General features: G+C 41.5%; 3 protein-coding genes across 4 annotated transcripts in view; 1 reads left to right on the forward strand and 2 right to left on the reverse strand.

The window, feature by feature from the left end:
* LOC144058728 (uncharacterized) overlaps window positions 1–22,332 on the forward strand; it is a 55,409-nt gene that overhangs the window by 22,538 nt on the left and 10,539 nt on the right. The gene's annotated exons all lie outside the window — the stretch shown is intronic.
* LOC144058886 (uncharacterized) lies at window positions 8,840–11,296 on the reverse strand. The gene is made up of 8 exons (XM_077577510.1): window positions 11,279–11,296; window positions 11,075–11,176; window positions 10,200–10,233; window positions 9,925–10,028; window positions 9,537–9,803; window positions 9,257–9,350; window positions 9,061–9,128; window positions 8,840–8,952 (listed from the first exon to the last, which is right to left on the reverse strand). Exons 1-8 carry the CDS (start codon window positions 11,294–11,296, stop codon window positions 8,863–8,865), a joined length of 777 nt encoding a protein of 258 aa, XP_077433636.1. The 3' UTR covers window positions 8,840–8,862.
* LOC144059473 (uncharacterized) lies at window positions 17,830–20,014 on the reverse strand. Its single transcript, XM_077578594.1, has 6 exons — window positions 19,759–20,014; window positions 18,874–18,907; window positions 18,599–18,702; window positions 18,211–18,477; window positions 17,931–18,024; window positions 17,830–17,846 (listed from the first exon to the last, which is right to left on the reverse strand). The coding sequence occupies exons 1-6, from the start codon at window positions 19,855–19,857 to the stop codon at window positions 17,830–17,832; spliced, it is 615 nt and encodes a 204-aa protein (XP_077434720.1). The 5' UTR covers window positions 19,858–20,014.

Raw genomic sequence — 22,332 nt, forward strand, 5'->3', positions numbered from 1 at the left:
AAGAAATGACTCGTTAGAACGGCAAGGGTTTGAGGAACACGAGCATGTTCTCATTTTCTTAAACGGATAAAAAATGATTAAATGAGAGCAGGTTGAAAACTTATGATTTATCAGAAATGGAGAGAGCAAGGCGCCTGAAATTAACATGTAAAAGACAGGCGAATTAGTCCGACTTCTCTTGCTTAAGGTGAAAATAAAGGTACTAAATGACACCTTAGCCAAATAAAAGTTAGTTTGTCTGAAAGAAGACACTCGTGACTACAAAATGTGAGAATTTGACGTCTAGTGACAAAAGATAGTTGCCATGGTGACGAGTTGAAGTGACGTCACGCACCCACATTGCATTGAGATTGAATGAGAGACGCACACCTCAAAGAAGAGCCTCTCACGACTTAACGGTTGAAGATACAGATTCAAGAAATGGCTCGTTAGAACGGCAAGGGTTTGGGGAACACGAACATGTTCTCATTTTCTTAATCGGATAAAAAATGACCAAATGAGAGCAGGTTGAAAACTTATGATTTATCAGAAATGGAGAGAGCAAGGCGCCTGAAATTAACATGTAAAAGACAGGCGAATTAGTCCGACTTCTCTTGCTTAAGGTGAAAATAAAGGTACTAAATGACACCTTAGCCAAATAAAAGTTAGTTTGTCTGAAAGAAGACACTCGTGACTACAAAATGTGAGAATTTGACGTCTAGTGACAAAAGATTGTGGCAGTGGTGACGAGTTGAAGTGAAATTTTTTCTAATACATTATTTGGTTCCCGGCACTGGATGGCTAATTAGCCAACAGAGTGTGTGAGAAAGCTAATTCAGCCACTGTCTTTGAACCCGAACAGGGGGGGGGGCTTTCATTCCTTAAAAAAGATTTCGACACTGAGCTAAAGATGGGAAAAATTCCTACAAAATGAGCTAAAATTCGTATCGGTCGGATAACGTATGCGCGCGCAGCGTGTCTTGGAAAAAGGTGCTTGAAGTGTGATTTTTTTCCCATTCATTCCCAATGGGGAGTTAATTTGGGAGTTTTTTGGGAATAGCGTCGCCAAGGTAACTGGGAATTCTTAGAAAAATAATAGCGCAGCGAGTCAGATCGAGCCGCATCGTTTGATACCTCATTTGTGCCGGTGCGATGTACGGTACGGGCCGCATTTTAGCGGAAAAATCGCTGGAATAATATATAATAATAATAACGACAAGAAAAATAAACCACTGTCCTAGGTAGAATAACAATATGTGCCTGCTTGCTTCGCAAAGCAGTCCCATAATAAATAAACCACTGTCCTAGGTAGGATAACAATATGTGCCTGCTTGCTTCGCAAGCAGCAGCTTCGCTGCTGCTCCGCAAGCAGTCCCATAACTAGAAAAATTCCCGCAGAAATTTTGAATGGGACTGCTGACTCTTGCAAGGTGGAAACACGCATGTACTGTATGTAGTACTTAGTAGTAGTAGTAGTATAGTAGTAGCACTTAGATACCTAATCAATTGGCCAAAATGGCCGCCGCCCTGGGCGAGCAGAGTGGCGAGAATCCTGGGCGTACCTAATCAATTGGCCAAAATGGCCGCCGCCCTGAGCGAGCAAAGTGGCGAGAATCCTTGGCGTACCTAATCAATTGGCCAAGATGGCCGCCACCCCCGGTGGGCGGAGGGGAGAGAATCCTTGGCGACGCTAATTAATTGGCCAAAATGGACGCCGCCCTGGGCGAGCGGAGTGGCGAGAATCCTAGGCGTACCTAATCAATTGGCCAAGATGGCCGCCGACCCGGGTGGTCGAAGGGGAGAGAGTACTTGGCGTACCTAAAAAAAAAGCTGCTTGATCTGATTTGATCACTTTCGTTTTCCCATTCATTCCCAATGGGGACTTAATTTGGGAATAGCGTCGCCATGGTAACTCGGAATTCTTAGAAAAATAATTGCGCAGCGAGTCAGATGGAGCCGCATCGTTTGATACCTCATTTGTCCCGGTGCGATCTACAGTACGGGCTGAATTTTTGCGTAAAAATCGTGGAAGATGAAATAATAATAGTAATACTAGAAAAATTCCCGCGGAAATTTTGAATGGGACTGCTGACTCTTTGGTAATGAGCTGAACAGTTTAAAATTTAAACCACTGGAATCGGTCAAGAAATGTGGAATTGCTGACTCTTGCAAGGTGGAAACACGCATGTATGTAGTACTTGTAGACATAGTAGTAGTAGTATAGTAGTAAGTAGTAAGCAAGTACAAACAGAAGTAGTAGTATTAGTAGTACTTGTAGTAATTTTAGTAGTAGTCAAATGGCTAAGATGGCCGCCGACCCGGGTGGGCGAGGGGGAGAGAGTCCTTGCCGTACCTAATTAATTGGCCAAGATGGCCGCCGCCCTGGGTGGGCAGAAAGGCGGTAATCCAGGGTGTACCTAATTAATTGGCTAAAATGGCCGCCGCCCTGGGCGAGCGGAGTGGCGAGAATCCTGGGCGAACCTAATAAATTGGCCAAGATGGCCGCTGACCCGGGTGGGCAAGGGGGAGAGAGTCCTTGCCGTACCTAATTAATTGGCCAAGATGGCCGCCGCCCTGGGTGGGCAGAGTGGGGATTAATTAGGTACACACCTAATTAATTGGCTAAAATGGCCGCCGCCCTGGGCGAGCGGAGTGGCGGGAATCCTGGGCGTACCTAATAAATTGGCCAAGATGGCCGCCGCCCTGAGCGAGCGTAGTGGCAAGAATCCTGGGTGTACCTAATTAATTGGCCAAGATGGCCGCAGCCCTGGGCGAGCGTAGTGGCGAGAATCCTGGGTGTACCTAATTAATTGGCCAAGATGGCCGCCGCCCTGGGCGAGCGGAGTGGCGAGAATCCTGGGTGTACCTAATTAATTGGCCAAGATGGCCGCCGCCATGGGCAAGCGGAGTGGCAAGAATCCTGGGCGTACCTAATCAATTGGCCAAGATGGCCTCCGCCCTGGGTGGGCGGAGGGGAGCGAATCCTTGGTGTACCTAATTAATTGGCCAAGATGGCCGCCCCCCTGGGTGGGCAGAGTGGCGATAATCCAGGGTGTACCTAATCAATTGCCAATCCATAAAATTTAATAGAAAAAATAATAATAATAATGTGTTATTTTTGAAAATGTATTTTAAAAAATGGAAATGAGCTGAACAGTTTAAAATTCAAATGATTGAAATCGGTCAAGAAATGTCGAAGAAGACACTCGTGACTACAAAATGTGAGAAATCAAGAAATGGCTCGTTAGAACGCTAACGTTAGAACGCTAACGTTAGAACGCTTAAAGGGAAAATAAAGGTACTAAATGACACCTTAGCCAAATAAAAGTCTGAAAGAAGACACTCGTGACTACAAAATGTGAGAATTTGACGTCTCGTGACAAAAGATTGTGGCCATGGTGACGAGTTGAAGTTAAACTTTTGACTTTTGGCAAGAGATATGTTGTTTCCCGGAACTCTGGCTAATTGCTAAAACAGAGTGTGTTAAAATGCTATATGACTCACTGTTTTGAACCCGCACAGAGGGGAGAGCTTTCATTCCTTAAAAAAAAATTCGACACTGAGCTAAAGATGGGAAAAATTGCTACAAAATGAGCTAACATTCGTATCGGTCGGATAACGTATGCGTGCGCAGCGTGTCTTTGAAAAAGGTGCTTGATGTGTGATTTTTTCTTTCCATTTCCCATTCATTCCTATGGCACTTTTTGGGGTAGTTTTTGGGGTATTGCGTCGCCATGGTAAGTGGGAATTCCTAGAAAAATAATGCCGCACCGAGTCAGATCGAGCCGCATCGTTTGATACCTCATTTGACCCGGTGCGATCTATGGTACGGGCCGCATTTTAGCGGAAAAATCGGTGGAAGGATGATATAATAACTAGAAAAATTCCCGCGGAAATTTTGAATGGGACTGCTGACTCTTTGGTAATGAGCTGAACAGTTTAAAATTTAAACCACTGGAATCGCTCAAGAAATGTGGAAGTTAACCATAATCAACATCAACTAAAAGTATCTCACTGTCCCTGAAAATGTATTTTAAAAAATGTAAATGAGCTGAACATTTTAAAATTTAAATGACTGGAATCGGTCAAGAAATGTGGAAGTTAACCATAATCTAAAAATATGTCACTGTCACTTTAAGAGCACATACATTTTTGACTTGGAGACGTCACGCGCCCCACATTCCATTGAGATCGCATGAGAGAAGCACCCCTTGTACAAAAGCCTCTCACGACTTAACGGTTGAAGATACAGATTCAAGAAAGGGCTCGTTAGAACGGCAAGGGTTTGGGGAACACGAGCATGTTCTCATTTTCTTAATCGGATAAAAAATGACCAAATGAGAGCAGGTTGAAAACTTATGATTTATCAGAAATGGAGAGAGGAAGGCGCCTGAAATTAACATGTACAAGACAGGCGAATTAGTCCGACTTCTCTTGCTTAAGGTGAAAATAAAGGTACTAAATGACACCTTAGCCAAATAAAAGTTAGTTTGTCTGAAAGAAGACACTCGTGACTACAAAATGTGAGAATTTGACGTCTAGTGACAAAAGATCGTTGCCATGGTGACGAGTTGAAGTGACGTCACGCACCCACATTGCATTGAGATCGCATGAGAGAAGCACCCCTTGTACAAAAGCCTCTCACGACTTAACGGTTGAAGATACAGATTCAAGAAATGGCTCGTTAGAACGGCAAGGGTTTGGGGAACACGAGCATGTTCTCATTTTCTTAATCGGATAAAAAATGACCAAATGAGAGCAGGTTGAAAACTTATGATTTATCAGAAATGGAGAGAGGAAGGCGCCTGAAATTAACATGTACAAGACAGGCGAATTAGTCCGACTTCTCTTGCTTAAGGTGAAAATAAAGGTACTAAATGACACCTTAGCCAAATAAAAGTTAGTTTGTCTGAAAGAAGACACTCGTGACTACAAAATGTGAGAATTTGACGTCTAGTGACAAAAGATCGTTGCCATGGTGACGAGTTGAAGTGACGTCACGCACCCACATTGCATTGAGATAGAATGAGAGAAGCACCCCTTCAACAAAAGCCTCTCGCGACTTAACGGTTGAAGATACAGATTCAAGAAAGGGCTCGTTAGAACGGCAAGGGTTTGGGGAACACGAGCATGTTCTCATTTTTTTAATCGGATGAAAAATGACCAAATGAGAGCAGGTTGAAAACTTATGATTTATTCGAAATGAAGAGGAAGAAGTCGCCCAAATTAACATGGGAGAGATAGGCGAGAGAGTCCAACTTCTACTCGCTTAAAGGGAAAATAAAGGTACTAAATGACACCTTAACCAAATAAAAGTTAGTTTGTCTGAAAGAAGACACTCGTGACTACAAAATGTGAGAATTTGACGTCTAGTGACAAAAGATTGTGGCAGTGGTGACGAGTTGAAGTGAAATTTTTTCTAATACATTATTTGGTTCCCGGCACTGGATGGCTAATTAGCCAACAGAGTGTGTGAGAAAGCTAATTCAGCCACTGTCTTTGAACCCGAACAGGGGGGGGGGCTTTCATTCCTTAAAAAAGATTTCGACACTGAGCTAAAGATGGGACAAATTCCTACAAAATGAGCTAAAATTCGTATCGGTCGGATAACGTATGCGCGCGCAGCGTGTCTTGGAAAAAGGTGCTTGAAGTGTGATTTTTTTCCCATTCATTCCCAATGGGGAGTTAATTTGGGAGTTTTTTGGGAATAGCGTCGCCATGGTAACTGGGAATTCTTAGAAAAATAATAGCGCAGCGAGTCAGATCGAGCCGCATCGTTTGATACCTCATTTGTGCCGGTGCGATGTACGGTACGGGCCGCATTTTAGCGGAAAAATCGCTGGAATAATATATAATAACTAGAAAAATTCCCGCGGAAATTTTGAATGGGACTGCTGACTCTTTGGTAATGAGCTGAACAGTTTAAAATTTAAACCACTGGAATCGCTCAAGAAATGTGGAAGTTAACCATAATCAACATCAACTAAAAGTATCTCACTGTCCCTGAACATGTATTTAAAAAAATGTAAATGAGCTGAACAGTTTAAAATTTAAATGACTGGAATCGGTCAAGAAATGTGGAAGTTAACCATAATCTAAAAATATGTCACTGTCACTTTAAGAGCACATACATTTTTGACTTGGAGCCGTCACGCGCCCCACATTGCATTGAGATCGCATGAGAGAAGCACCCCTTGTACAAAAGCCTCTCACGACTTAACGGTTGAAGATACAGATTCAAGAAATGGCTCGTTAGAACGGCAAGGGTTTGGGGAACACGAGCATGTTCTCATTTTCTTAATCGGATAAAAAATGACCAAATGAGAGCAGGTTGAAAACTTATGATTTATCAGAAATGGAGAGAGGAAGGCGCCTGAAATTAACATGTACAAGACAGGCGAATTAGTCCGACTTCTCTTGCTTAAGGTGAAAATAAAGGTACTAAATGACACCTTAGCCAAATAAAAGTTAGTTTGTCTGAAAGAAGACACTCGTGACTACAAAATGTGAGAATTTGACGTCTAGTGACAAAAGATCGTTGCCATGGTGACGAGTTGAAGTGACGTCACGCACCCACATTGCATTGAGATCGCATGAGAGAAGCACCCCTTGTACAAAAGCCTCTCACGACTTAACGGTTGAAGATACAGATTCAAGAAAGGGCTCGTTAGAACGGCAAGGGTTTGGGGAACACGAGCATGTTCTCCGAAATCCCTCATTGGCGCCGCTTCGCTACACCGTCGACACGCCACTCAACCCCCCCCCCCCCCCCCACGTCGACGACAGACGAGACAAAAGCCTTACTGTATATTGTAGCAACGAGAGATGTACACAATTGAGATTTAGAGCCTACTCAAACTTTTCTTAGTTTTTTTTTACTGCACATTAAAACTTTAATGTAACATCTGCTAGCTCTTTGCTAGCGCTAGCAGGTGCAGCTAGCATGTAGGCTACCATCTCTAGCACTTAACTTTTCCAATCTTGTTAAAACAGCAACATAACGTTCAAACACATCAAATACGTTTCAATACATCGCCAGTATTAACGTGATGTAGTTTAGGATGGGGAAAACTTGCAAAATCACACTTATTTAGCATTATTCACCAGACTACAAACAATTGCCTTGCAACTTACCTCAGACGAGATGAAATGGGAGGAGTAGGTTCTCGAGAAACTTCTAATTGGTGTCATTAAAGCGTCTCTCATTGGCCACAGCACAGACAAGCAGAAAACGAACCAATCAGGGAAAAGAGAGAAGACTAGATCCAACTATCATCAAGATTGGTTGCATTCCATTGAGATTGTATGACAGACGCACCCCTGGAACAAAAGCCTCTCACGACTTAACTCTTCAAGATACAGATTCAAGAAATGGCTTGTTAGAACGGCAAGGGTTTGGGGAACACGAGCATGTTGTAATTTTTTTAATCGGATGAAAAATGACCAAATGAGAGCAGGTTGAAAATGTATGATTTATCCGAAATGAAGAGGAAAAAAACACCCAAATTAACATGGAAGAGATTGGCGAGAGAGTCCAATTTCTCTTCGCTTAAAGGGAAAATAAAGGTACTAAATGACACCTTAGCCAAATAAAAGTTAGTTTGTCTGAAAGAAGACACTCGTGACTACAAAATGTGAGAATTTGACGTCTAGTGACAAAAGATTGTGGCAGTGGTGACGAGTTGAAGTGAAATTTTTTCTAATACATTATTTGGTTCCCGGCACTGGATGGCTAATTAGCCAACAGAGTGTGTGAGAAAGCTAATTCAGCTACTGTCTTTGAACCCGAACAGGGGGGGGGGGCTTTCATTCCTTAAAAAAGATTTCGACACTGAGCTAAAGATGGGACAAATTCCTACAAAATGAGCTAAAATTCGTATCGGTCGGATAACGTATGCGCGCGCAGCGTGTCTTGGAAAAAGGTGCTTGAAGTGTGATTTTTTTCCCATTCATTCCCAATGGGGAGTTAATTTGGGAGTTTTTTGGGAATAGCGTCGCCAAGGTAACTGGGAATTCTTAGAAAAATAATAGCGCAGCGAGTCAGATCGAGCCGCATCGTTTGATACCTCATTTGTGCCGGTGCGATGTACGGTACGGGCCGCATTTTAGCGGAAAAATCGTGGAATAATATATAATAATAACAACAAGAAAAATAAACCACTGTCCTAGGTAGAATAACAATATGTGCCTGCTTGCTTCGCAAAGCAGTCCCATAATAACTAGAAAAATTCCCGCGGAAATTTTGAATGGGACTGCTGACTCTTTGGTAATGAGCTGAACAGTTTAAAATTTAAACCACTGGAATCGGTCAAGAAATGTGGAAGTTAACCATAAACAACATCAACTAAAAGTATCTCACTGTCCCTGAAAATGTATTTAAAACTAGAAAAATTCCCGCGGAAATTTTGAGTGGGACTGCTGACTCTTTGGTAATGAGCTGAACAGTTTAAAATTTAAACCACTGGAATCGCTCAAGAAATGTGGAAGTTAACCATAATCAACATCAACTAAAAGTATCTTACTGTCCATAAAAAAATGTAAATGAGCTGAACAGTTTAAAATTTAAACCACTGGAATCGCTCAATAAATGTGGAAGTTAACTATAATTAACATCAACTAAAAGTATCTTACTGTCTCTTTAAGAAACATGCACATTCACGCACGCACATTTGACTTGGAGCCGTCACGCGCCCCACATTCCATTGAGATCGCATGAGAGAAGCACCCCTTGAACAAAAGCCTCTCACGACTTAACGGTTGAAGATACAGATTCAAGAAATGGCTCGTTAGAACGGCAAGGGTTTGGGGAACACGAGCATGTTCTCATTTTCTTAATCGGATAAAAAATGACCAAATGAGAGCAGGTTGAAAACTTATGATTTATCAGAAAGCAGTCCTCTCCATCCGCATGTTGACAGCATCCCACAGCAACCGCGCAAGCACCGGCATCCCATCGCTGTCACTGAGGTGTACCTTCCAGACATGATCAGAAATAAATATTATATATCTGCAAACATACTTTTGATAGGAGGAGCACTAATAAAATGTTTGTTTGTTTTTTGCAACAACTAATGTACTTACCCCGTCTCTACACCACAAGTGAAGCTGTGACAGCGGGAAGTGGCCAGCAACAGATAGGTAGCGAATACCTACAGTAACAAAGAAAAAAAACATTATTAGTTCAAGAGTCCCGCTGAGACACACCAATCTAATCAGGAGGTGACGTAAAGAAAAGTAGAACTTTGTGTGTGAAAACAATTTTCAACATGGAACGTACCCATAAGTGCTGCCACCCGGTGGTACTCCTGGCGTAAAAGGTCCTGCTGGGCCAGCTCGACGGTCAGACGAGGGGGGAAGTCCAGGACAACAACCTGCACAAAGTTTAAAAAAGTAAAATATACATCTGGAGCAAGATGAACTTTCATTAATATTCATCAACTGCTTAACTACGGGAAAAGGCTGAAATGTATTTTAAACCGAACATATTTGACTTATCATGCAAGTACATACTTGAAATGTAAATGTATGAACTATATGAAGGAAATGTGTGAATTTACGTTGGGCCAGCGGCTGCAGACGGTGCGCAAGAACTGGCCAAAGTCAGCCGCTGCCTCAGCGATGGGGCGGCCCAAGTTGTTGCTGGGAGCCAAAATGCAGACCGCCTCGGGTGACCGAGGCAGAACAGCATTCAGCACCTCAGCACGCAACTCGGAGGCACTGGCACCCGGGGTGGACATCACGCCAAAAGAGAAATGTCCCTCCGGCAGCTTCACAACCCCATCGGCAATGGCTCGCAGGTGGGAGTCACCAACAACCAGGACAAACTATTAAAGAAAAAAAAAAAGAAGAAGTCATTGAATTTTTTTTTTTTTAAGTATTTAAAAAAAAAAAAAAAAGACAAATGAAGGTTAATTTGTTTTACAGGCAGTTTATTATAAAACATACCTTGTTGTCCTGGTTCAGTGATGGAATGACCAGTTTGTGCCTCCGCCCAGTCACAGCTGAAACTGGCCATTCCCGAACTCTGTGGCGCCAGCCAGTGCCTCTGCCTAAAATGATGCACACACAGAATACCATGTCAAGTCTCACAACTTAAATTGCTGACAAAGCACAGTACAAGTTACACTTTGAGTGTATATGAACCTGCAAAATATTGGAATTTCGAAAATAATCGATTGTAAAACTGCTGCAGAAGCAATTAAAATAAAATGATGACTGACCTGGTACCAGAGCCTTGGCACCAACAGAGGACACCTAAAACATAGACATTACAATTGTAGGCATGTGCAGTCACCTTAATGCAGAGTAAAAAGCAAACATAGGTTGTAATGCATAAGTTAGTTTCAATGAAAATTGACCAGGTCTTTTCTACATACAAGTGATGTTAATTCAGGCCAGGTTTATTAATGAAATTATTAATCACGAAAGAGATTCAAGGACTTAACTGATACTTTTGTTTGTGTCTGAAATACAGTCACAATTGATCAAATTTGGTAGAATTTTCTGATCAAATACATGAGCAAAAAGGCAGCAGATTGTACCAGCCTAACTTCACAACAGCACCATCTACTGATAAATGTAATGTACTCCAACTACTGTCAAGTGTTAAAACAATTATTGGCTTGACATTATCATTTCAACTGTTCCTCCCACAGTCATGCAATAGACCATGTCTGCAGTTATTAAATATAACATGTGAAATATCTGTGTCCAGGATAGGCATCTCACAAGTTTTTGATCAATGTTAGTGAGTTTATTTTAGACATCAGTAGTTTGAAAACTTCTTAGAATATTTGAAATCTTGTAGAAAACAGACTTCATCAAAATTCTATTCAGAATTATTTTGACATGAATAAAGCACTGCACAAATCACATGTCATACACTCTATATTCGTAAAACTGTGCCCCGATGAAGACAAGCTTGTGTTTAAACACGTTGGTAGTCCATTTTTAATAAAGGATTTTTTAACATTACTAATGAGTGTCTTGCATAAACAGACTGCTTTTTAAGCTAATTTTTCTGCCTGATTCTATATTTGTAGCCTGAAATATTGTGTATTGCACATTAACAAAGAATTCAATAGAGGTAAAGTACATGCTGGGGTGCGCTGTTTGGCCTCACTTCCAGAGCAGCAAGGTCCAGCTTCTTCCATTGGCGCTTGGCTGCCTCTGACGCTTCCCCTTCCGCGGCATGCTGCTACAGCAAAGAAAAAAAACTTGCCATGACAAAGTCAAAAGTAAAGATTCAACATCAAATTTGTACTTAATCTCAGATGTGTATGAAGCATTAAAAGCGTACACTTCCGAAATCCCTCATTGGCGCCGCTTCGCTACACCGTCGACACGCCACTCAAACCCCCCCCCCCCCCACGTCGACGACAGACGAGACAAAAGCCTTACTGTATATTGTAGCAACGAGAGATGTACACAATTGAGATTTAGAGCCTACTCAAACTTTTCTTAGTTTTTTTTTACTGCACATTAAAACTTTAATGTAACATCTGCTAGCTCTTTGCTAGCGCTAGCAGGTGCAGCTAGCATGTAGGCTACCATCTCTAGCACTTAACTTTTCCAATCTTGTCAAAACAGCAACATAACGTTCAAACACATCAAATACGTTTCAATACATCGCCAGTATTAACGTGATGTAGTTTAGGATGGGGAAAACTTGCAAAATCACACTTATTTAGCATTATTCACCAGACTACAAACAATTGCCTTGCAACTTACCTCAGACGAGATGAAATGGGAGGAGTAGGTTCTCGAGAAACTTCTAATTGGTGTCATTAAAGCGTCTCTCATTGGCCACAGCACAGACAAGCAGAAAACGAACCAATCAGGGAAAAGAGAGAAGACTAGATCCAACTATCATCAAGATTGGTTGCATTCCATTGAGATTGTATGACAGACGCACCCCTGGAACAAAAGCCTCTCACGACTTAACTCTTCAAGATACAGATTCAAGAAAGGGCTCGTTAGAACGGCAAGGGTTTGGGGAACACGAGCATGTTCTCATTTTCTTAATCGGATAAAAAATGACCAAATGAGAGCAGGTTGAAAACTTATGATTTATCAGAAATGGAGAGAGGAAGGCGCCTGAAATTAACATGTAAAAGACAGGCGAATTAGTCTGACTTCTCTTGCTTAAGGTGAAAATAAAGGTACTAAATGACACCTTAGCCAAATAAAAGTTAGTTTGTCTGAAAGAAGACACTCGTGACTACAAAATGTGAGAATTTGACGTCTAGTGACAAAAGATTGTTGGCATGGTGACGAGTTGAAGTGAAATTTTTTCAAATACATTATTTGGTTCCCGGCACTGGATGGCTAATTAGCCAACAGAGTGTGTGAGGAAGCTAATTCAGCCACTGTCTTTGAACCCGAACAGGGGGGGGGGCTTTCATTCCTTAAAAAAGATTTCGACACTGAGCTAAAGATGGGAAAAATTCCTACAAAATGAGCTAAAATTCGTATCGGTCGGATAACGTATGCGCGCGCAGCGTGTCTTGGAAAAAGGTGCTTGAAGTGTGATTTTTTTCCCATTCATTCCCAATGGGGAGTTAATTTGGGAGTTTTTTGGGAATAGCGTCGCCATGGTGACTGGGAATTCTTAGAAAAATAATAGCGCAGCGAGTCAGATCGAGCCGCATCGTTTGATACCTCATTTGTGCCGGTGCGATGTACGGTACGGGCCGCATTTTAGCGGAAAAATCGTGGAATAATATATAATAATAATAACGACAAGAAAAATAAACCACTGTCCTAGGTAGAATAACAATATGTGCCTGCTTGCTTCGCAAAGCAGTCCCATAACTAGAAAAATTCCCGCGGAAATTTTGAATGGGACTGCTGACTCTTTGGTAATGAGCTGAACAGTTTAAAATTTAAACCACTGGAATCGCTCAAGAAATGTGGAAGTTAACCATAATCAACATCAACTAAAAGTATCTTACTGTCCATAAAAAAATGTAAATGAGCTGAACAGTTTAAAATTTAAACCACTGGAATCGCTCAAGAAATGTGGAAGTTAACTATAATCAACATCAACTAAAAGTATCTTACTGTCTCTTTAAGAAACATGCACATTCACGCACGCACATTTGACTTGGAGCCGTCACGCGCCCCACATTCCATTGAGATCGCATGAGAGAAGCACCCCTTCAACAAAAGCCTCTCACGACTTAACGGTTGAAGATACAGATTCAAGAAATGGCTCGTTAGAACGGCAAGGGTTTGGGGAACACGAGCATGTTCTCATTTTCTTAATCGGATAAAAAATGACCAAATGAGAGCAGGTTGAAAACTTATGATTTATCAGAAATGGAGAGAGGAAGGCGCCTGAAATTAACATGTACAAGACAGGCGAATTAGTCCGACTTCTCTTGCTTAAGGTGAAAATAAAGGTACTAAATGACACCTTAGCCAAATAAAAGTTAGTTTGTCTGAAAGAAGACACTCGTGACTACAAAATGTGAGAATTTGACGTGTAGTGACAAAAGATTGTTGCCATGGTGACGAGTTGAAGTGACGTCACGCACCCACATTGCATTGAGATTGAATGAGAGACGCACACCTCAAAGAAGAGCTTCTCACGACTTAACGGTTGAAGATACAGATTCAAGAAATGGCTCGTTAGAACGGCAAGGGTTTGGGGAACACGAGCATGTTCTCATTTTTTTAATCGGATAAAAAATGACCAAATGAGAGCAGGTTGAAAACTTATGATTTATCAGAAATGAAGAGCGAAAGGCGCCTGAATTTAACATGGAAGAGATAGGCGAGTTCGTCCGACTTGTCCTCGCATAAAGTGAAAATAAAGGTACTAAATGACACCTTAGCCAAATAAAAGTTAGTTTGTCTGAAAGAAGACACTCGTGACTACAAAATGTGAGAATTTGATGTCTAGTGAGCAAAGATTGTGGCCATGGTGATGAGTTAAAGTGAAACTTTTGGAAGTACATTTATTTGTTCCCGCCACTCTAAAGTTAATTGCTCCACTCTGGCACTTGCAATACACAACAATGGGAGAAGGCTATTTGTCTGCTGTTTGCTCACTGTCTTTGAACCCGCACAGAGGGGAGAGCTTACATTCCTTAAAAAAGATTTCGACACTGAGCTAAAGATGGGAAAAATTCCTACAAAATGAGCTAAAATTCGTATCGGTCGGATAACGTATGCGCGCGCAGCGTGTCTTGGAAAAAGGTGCTTGAAGTGTGATTTTTTCCCATTCATTCCCAATGGGGAGTTAATTTGGGAGTTTTTTGGGAATAGCGTCGCCAAGGTTACTGGGAATTCTTAGAAAAATAATAGCGCAGCGAGTCAGATCGAGCCGCATCGTTTGATACCTCATTTGTGCCGGTGCGATGTACGGTACGGGCCGCATTTTAGCGGAAAAATCGCTGGAATAATATATAATAATAGTAACTAGAAAAATTCCCGCGGAAATTTTGAATGGGACTGCTGACTCTTTGGTAATGAGCTGAACAGTTTAAAATTTAAACCACTGGAATCGCTCAAGAAATGTGGAAGTTAACCATAATCAACATCAACTAAAATTATCTCACTGTCCCTGAACATGTATTTAAAAAAATGTAAATGAGCTGAACAGTTTAAAATTTAAACGACTGGAATCGGTCAAGAAATGTGGAAGTTAACTATAATCTAAAAATATGTCACTGTCACTTTAAGAGCGCACATCCATTTTTGACTTGGAGCCGTCACGCGCCCCACATTCCATTGAGATTGCATGAGAGAAGCACCCCTTCAACAAAAACCTCTCACGACTTAACGGTTGAAGATACAGATTCAAGAAATGACTCGTTAGAACGGCAAGGGTTTGAGGAACACGAGCATGTTCTCATTTTCTTAAACGGATAAAAAATGACCAAATGAGAGCAGGTTGAAAACTTATGATTTATCAGAAATGGAGAGAGCAAGGCGCCTGAAATTAACATGTACAAGACAGGCGAATTAGTCCGACTTCTCTTGCTTAAGGTGAAAATAAAGGTACTAAATGACACCTTAGCCAAATAAAAGTTAGTTTGTCTGAAAGAAGACACTCGTGACTACAAAATGTGAGAATTTGACGTCTAGTGACAAAAGATCGTTGCCATGGTGACGAGTTGAAGTGACGTCACGCACCCACATTGCATTGAGATTGAATGAGAGAAGCACCCCTTCAACAAAAGCCTCTCGCGACTTAACGGTTGAAGATACAGATTCAAGAAAAGGCTCGTTAGAACGGCAAGGGTTTGGGGAACACGAGCATGTTCTCATTTTCTTAATCGGATAAAAAATGACCAAATGAGAGCAGGTTGAAAACTTATGATTTATCAGAAATGGAGAGAGGAAGGCGCCTGAAATTAACATGTACAAGACAGGCGAATTAGTCCGACTTCTCTTGCTTAAGGTGAAAATAAAGGTACTAAATGACACCTTAGCCAAATAAAAGTTAGTTTGTCTGAAAGAAGACACTCGTGACTACAAAATGTGAGAATTTGACGTCTAGTGACAAAAGATCGTTGCCATGGTGACGAGTTGAAGTGACGTCACGCACCCACATTGCATTGAGATTGAATGAGAGAAGCACCCCTTCAACAAAAGCCTCTCGCGACTTAACGGTTGAAGATACAGATTCAAGAAAGGGCTCGTTAGAACGGCAAGGGTTTGGGGAACACGAGCATGTTCTCATTTTCTTAATCGGATAAAAAATGACCAAATGAGAGCAGGTTGAATACTTATGATTTATCAGAAATGGAGAGAGGAAGGCGCCTGAAATTAACATGTACAAGACAGGCGAATTAGTCCGACTTCTCTTGCTTAAGGTGAAAATAAAGGTACTAAATGACACCTTAGCCAAATAAAAGTTAGTTTGTCTGAAAGAAGACACTCGTGACTACAAAATGTGAGAATTTGACGTCTAGTGACAAAAGATTGTTGCCATGGTGACGAGTTGAAGTGACGTCACGCACCCACATTGCATTGAGATTGAATGAGAGAAGCACCCCTTCAACAAAAGCCTCTCGCGACTTAACGGTTGAAGATACAGATTCAAGAAAGGGCTCGTTAGAACGGCAAGGGTTTGGGGAACACGAGCATGTTCTCATTTTCTTAATCGGATAAAAAATGACCAAATGAGAGCAGGTTGAAAACTTATGATTTATCAGAAATGGAGAGAGGAAGGCGCCTGAATTTAACATGGAAGAGATAGGCGAGTTCATCCGACTTGTCCTCGCATAAAGTGAAAATAAAGGTACTAAATGACACCTTAGCCAAATAAAAGTTAGTTTGTCTGAAAGAAGACACTCGTGACTACAAAATGTGAGAATTTGATGTCTAGTGAGCAAAGATTGTGGCCATGGTGATGAGTTGAAGTGAAACTTTTGGAAGTACATTTATTTGTTCCCGCCACTCTAAAGTTAATTGCTCCACTCTGGCACTTGCAATACACAACAATGGGAGAAGGCTATTTGTCTGCTGTTTGCTCACTGTCTTTGAACCCGCACAGAGGGGAGAGCTTACATTCCTTAAAAAAGATTTCGACACTGAGCTAAAGATGGGAAAAATTCCTACAAAATGAGCTAAAATTCGTATCGGTCGGTTAACGTATGCGCGCGCAGCGTGTCTTGGAAAAAGGTGCTTGAAGTGTGATTTTTCCCCATTCATTCCCAATGGGGAGTTAATTTGGGAGTTTTTTGGGAATAGCGTCGCCAAGGTAACTGGGAATTCTTAGAAAAATAATAGCGCAGCGAGTCAGATCGAGCCGCATCGTTTGATACCTCATTTGTGCCGGTGCGATGTACGGTACGGGCCGCATTTTAGCGGAAAAATCGCTGGAATAATATATAATAATAATAATAACAACAAGAAAAATAAACCACTGTCCTAGGTAGAATAACAATATGTGCCTGCTTGCTTCGCAAAGCAGTCCCATAATAATAATAACGACAAGAAAAATAAACCACTGTCCTAGGTAGAATACTAATATGTGCCTGCTTGCTTCGCAAAGCAGTCCCATAATAAAAAAATAAAAAATAAACCACTGTCCTAGGTAGAATAACAATATGTGCCTGCTTGCTTCGCGCAAGCAGTCCCATAAAAAACTAGAAAAATTCCCGCGGAAATTTTGAATGGGACTGCTGACTCTTTGGTAATGAGCTGAACAGTTTAAAATCTAAACCACTGGAATCGCTCAAGAAATGTGGAAGTTAACCATAATCAACATCAACTAAAAGTATCTTACTGTTCATAAAAAAATGTAAATGAGCTGAACAGTTTAAAATTTAAACGACTGGAATCGGTCAAGAAATGTGGACGTTAACTATAATCAACATCAACTAAAAGTATCTTACTGTCCCTTTAAGAAACATGCACATTCACTCACGCACATTTGACTTGGAGACGTCACGCGCCCCACATTCAATTGAGATTGCATGAGAGAAGCACCCCTTGAACAAAAGCCTCTCACGACTTAACGGTTGAAGATACAGATTCAAGAAATGGCTCGTTAGAACGGCAAGGGTTTGGGGAACACGAGCATGTTGCAACTTATGATTTATCAGAAAGCAGTCCTCTCCATCCGCATGTTGACAGCATCCCACAGCAACCGCGCAAGCACCGGCATCCCATCGCTGTCACTGAGGTGTACCTTCCAGACATGATCAGAAATAAATATTATATATCTGCAAACATACTTTTGATAGGAGGAGCACTAATAAAATTTTTGTTTGTTTTTTGCAACAACTAATGTACTTACCCCGTCTCTACACCACAAGTGAAGCTGTGACAGCGGGAAGTGGCCAGCAACAGATAGGTAGCGAATACCTACAGTAACAAAGAAAAAAAACATTATTAGTTCAAGAGTCCCGCTGAGACACAAAAATCAGATCAGGAGGTGACGTAAAGAAAAGTAGAACATTGTGTGTGAAAACAATTTTCAACATGGAACGTACCCATAATTACTGCCACCCGGTGGTACTCCTGGCGTAAAAGGTCCTGCTGGGCCAGCTCGACGGTCAGACGAGGGGGGAAGTCCAGGACAACAACCTGCACAAAGTTTAAAAAAGTAAAATATACATCTGGAGCAAAATGAACTTTCATTAATATTCATCAACTGCTTAACTACGGGAAAAGGCTGAAATGTATTTTAAACAGAACATATTTGACATATCATGCAAGTACATACTTGAAATGTAAATGTATGAACTATATGAAGGAAATGTGTGAACTTACGTTGGGCCAGCGGCTGCAGACGGTGCGCAAGAACTGGCCAAAGTCAGTCGCTGCCTCAGCGATGGGGCGGCCCAAGTTGTTGCTGGGAGCCAAAATGCAGACCGCCTCGGGTGACCGAGGCAGAACAGCATTCAGCACCTCAGCACGCAACTCGGAGGCACTGGCACCCGGGGTGGACATCACGCCAAAAGAGAAATGTCCCTCCGGCAGCTTCACAACCCCATCGGCAATGGCTCGCAGGTGGGAGTCACCAACAACCAGGACAAACTATTAAAGAAAAAAAAAAAGAAGAAGTCATTGAATTTTTTTTTTTTTAAGTATTTAAAAAAAAAAAAAAAAGACAAATGAAGGTTAATTTGTTTTACAGGCAGTTTATTATAAAACATACCTTGTTGTCCTGGTTCAGTGATGGAATGACCAGTTTGTGCCTCCGCCCAGTCACAGCTGAAACTGGCCATTCCCGAACTCTGTGGCGCCAGCCAGTGCCTCTGCCTAAAATGATGCACACACAGAATACCATGTCAAGTCTCACAACTTAAATTGCTGACAAAGCACAGTACAAGTTACACTTTGAGTGTATATGAACCTGCAAAATATTGGAATTTCGAAAATAATCGATTGTAAAACTGCTGCAGAAGCAATTAAAATAAAATGATGACTGACCTGGTACCAGAGCCTTGGCACCAACAGAGGACACCTAAAACATAGACATTACAATTGTAGGCATGTGCAGTCACCTTAATGCAGAATAAAAAGCAAACATAGGTTGTAATGGTTAAGTTAGTTTCAATAAAAATTGACCAGGTCTTTTGTACATACAAGTGATGTTAATTCAGGCCAGGTTTATTAATGAAATTATTAATCACGAAAGAGATTCAAGGACTTAACTGATACTTTTGTTTGTGTCTGAAATACAGTCACAATTGATCAAATTTGGTAGAATTTTCTGATCAAATACATGAGCAAAAAGGCAGCAGATTGTACCAGCCTAACTTCACAACAGCACCATCTACTGATAAATGTAATGTACTCCAACTACTGTCAAGTGTTAAAACAATTATTGGCTTGACATTATCATTTCAACTGTTCCTCCCAGTCATGCAATAGACCAGGTCTGCAGTTATTAAATATAACATGTGAAATATCTGTGTCCAGGATAGGCATCTCACAAGTTTTTGATCAATGTTAGTGAGTTTATTTTAGACATCAGTAGTTTGAAAACTTCTTAGAATATTTGAAATATTGTAGAAAACAGACTTCATCAAAATTCTATTCAGAATTATTTTGACATGAATAAAGCACTGCACAAATCACATGTCATACACTCTATATTCGTAAAACTGTGCCCTGATGAAGACAAGCTTGTGTTGAAACACGTTGGTAGTCCATTTTTATTAAAGGATTTTTTAACATTACTACTAGTGTCTTGCATAAACAGACTGCTTTTTACACAAGGCTTTTAAGCTAATTTTTCTGCCTGATTCTGTATTTGTAGGCTGAAATATTGTGTATTGCACATTAACAAAGAATTCAATAGAGGTAAAGTACATGCTGGGGTGCGCTGTTTGGGCTCAGTTCCAGAGCAGCAAGGTCCAGCTTCTTCCATTGGCGCTTGGCTGCCTCTGAACGCTTCCCCTCCCGCGGCATGCTGCTACAGCAAAGAAAAAAAACTTGCCATGACAAAGTCAAAAGTAAAGATTCAAGATCAAATTTGTAGTTAATCTCAGATGTGTATGAAGCATTAAAAACGTACACTTCCGAAATCCCTCATTGGCGCCGCTCCGCTACACCGTCGACACTCCACTCAACCCCCCCCCCCCACGTCGACGACAGACGAGACAAAAGCCTTACTGTATATTGTAGCAACGAGAGATGTATACAATTGAGATTTAGAGCCTACTCAAACTTTTCTTAGTTTTTTTTTACTGCACATTAAAACTTTAATGTAACATCTGCTAGCTCTTTGCTCGCGCTAGCAGGTGCAGCTAGCATGTAGGTTACCATCTCTAGCACTTAACGTTTCCAATCTTGTTAAAACAGCAGCATAAAACATAACGTTCAAACACATCAAATACGTTTCAATACATCGCCAGTATTAACGTGATGTAGTTTAGGATGGGGAAAACTTGCAAAATCACACTTATTTAGCATTATTCACCAGACTACAAACAATTGCCTTGCAACTTACCTCAGACGAGATGAAATGGGAGGAGTAGGTCGTAGACAAACTTCTAAATTAGTGTCATTCAAGCGTCTCTCATTGGCCACAGCACAGACATGCAGAAAACGAACCAATCAGGGAAACGAGAGAAGACCACACCCAACTATCGTCAAGATTGGTTTCATTCCATTGAGATTGAATGAGAGACGCACACCTCAAAGAAGAGCCTCTCACGACTTAACGGTTAAAGATACAGATTCAAGAAATGGCTCGTTAGAACGGCAAGGGTTTGGGGAACACGAGCATGTTCTCCTTTTCTTAATCGGATAAAAAATGACCAAATGAGAGCAGGTTGAAAACTTATGATTTATCAGAAATGGAGAGAGGAAGGCGCCTGAAATTAACATGTAAAAGACAGGCGAATTAGTCCGACTTCTCTTGCTCAAGGTGAAAATAAAGGTACTAAATGACACCTTAGCCAAATAAAAGTTAGTTTGTCTGAAAGAAGACACTCGTGACTACAAAATGTGAGAATTTGACGTCTAGTGAGCAAAGATTGTGGCCATGGTGACGAGTTGAAGTGACGTCACGCACCCACATTGCATTGAGATTGAATGAGAGACGCACACCTCAAAGAAGAGCCTCTCACGACTTAACGGTTGAAGATACAGATTCAAGAAATGGCTCGTTAGAACAGCAAGGGTTTGGGGAACACGAGCATGTTCTCATTTTCTTAATCGGATAAAAAATGACCAAATGAGAGCAGGTTGAAAACTTATGATTTATCAGAAATGGAGAGAGGAAGGCGCCTGAAATTAACATGGCAGAGATAGGCGAGTTGGTCCGACTTGTCCGAGCTTAAAGGGAAAATAAAGGTACTAAATGACACCTTAGCCAAATAAAAGTTAGTTTGTCTGAAAGAAGACACTCGTGACTACAAAATGTGAGAATTTGACGTCTAGTGAGAAAAGATTGTGGCCATGGTGACGAGTTGAAGTGAAATGTTTTCAAATACACTATTTGGTTCCCGGAACTGGATGGCTAATTAGCCAACAGAGTGTGTGAGAAAGCTAATTCAGCCACTGTCTTTGAACCCGCACTGGGGGGGAGCTTTCATTCCTTAAAAAAGATTTCGACACTGAGCTAAAGATGGGAAAAATTCCTACAAAATGAGCTAAAATTCGTATCGGTCGGATAACGTATGCACGCGCAGCGTGTCTTGGAAAAAGGTGCTTGAAGTGTGATTTTTTCCCATTCATTCCCAATGGGGAGTTAATTTGGGAGTTTTTTGGGAATAGCGTCGCCATGGTAACTGGGAATTCTTAGAAAAAGCGCAGCGAGTCAGATCGAGCCGCATCGTTTGATACCTCATTTGTGCCGGTGCGATGTACGGTACGGGCCGCATTTTAGCCGAAAAATCGCTGGAATAATAAAAAATAAAAATAAACCACTGTCCTAGGTAGGATAACAATATGTGCCTTCGCTGCTGCTCCGCAAGCAGTCCCATAATAATAAACCACTGTCCTAGGTAGAATAACAATATGTGCCTGCTTGCTCCGCAAGCAGTCCCATAATAAACCACTGTCCAAGGTAGAATAACAATATGTGCCTGCTTGCTCCGCGCGAAGCTGCTGCTCCGCAAGCAGTCCCATAATAACAACAATAAACCACTGTCCTAGGTAGAATAACAATATGTGCCTGCTTGCGCCGCGCGAAGCTGCTGCTCCGCAAGCAGTCCCATAATAACAACAATAAACCACTGTCCTAGGTAGAATAACAATATGTGCCTGCTTGCGCCGCGCGAAGCTGCTGCTCCGCAAGCAGTCCCATAATAACAACAATAATCCACTGTCTTCGGTAGAATAACAATATGTGCCTGCTTGCTCCGCAAGCAATCCCATAATAAACCACTGTCCTAGGTAGAATAACAATATGTGCCTGCAAGCGGCTGCAGCTGTGCT

The sequence above is a fragment of the Vanacampus margaritifer genome, chromosome 10, assembly GCF_051991255.1.
Source record: "Vanacampus margaritifer isolate UIUO_Vmar chromosome 10, RoL_Vmar_1.0, whole genome shotgun sequence".
In the NCBI taxonomy this organism is placed as follows: domain Eukaryota; kingdom Metazoa; phylum Chordata; class Actinopteri; order Syngnathiformes; family Syngnathidae; genus Vanacampus; species Vanacampus margaritifer.

Excerpts from the sequence above, each read along its gene's own strand:
- LOC144058886 (XM_077577510.1), bottom strand. Across the intron at positions 9,804-9,924 it reads CACTGAACCAGGACAACAAG|TTTGTCCTGGTTGTTGGTGA; the intron begins GTATGTTTTATA and ends TTTCTTTAATAG. Across the intron at positions 9,351-9,536 it reads TCTGCAGCCGCTGGCCCAAC|GTTGTTGTCCTGGACTTCCC; the intron begins GTAAATTCACAC and ends AACTTTGTGCAG.
- LOC144059473 (XM_077578594.1), bottom strand. The coding sequence starts at position 19,857 with ATGCCGCGGGAGGGGAAGCGTTCAGAGGCAGCCAAGCGCCAATGGAAG. Across the intron at positions 18,908-19,758 it reads CAAACAGCGCACCCCAGCAT|GTGTCCTCTGTTGGTGCCAA; the intron begins GTACTTTACCTC and ends TCTATGTTTTAG. Across the intron at positions 18,478-18,598 it reads CACTGAACCAGGACAACAAG|TTTGTCCTGGTTGTTGGTGA; the intron begins GTATGTTTTATA and ends TTTCTTTAATAG.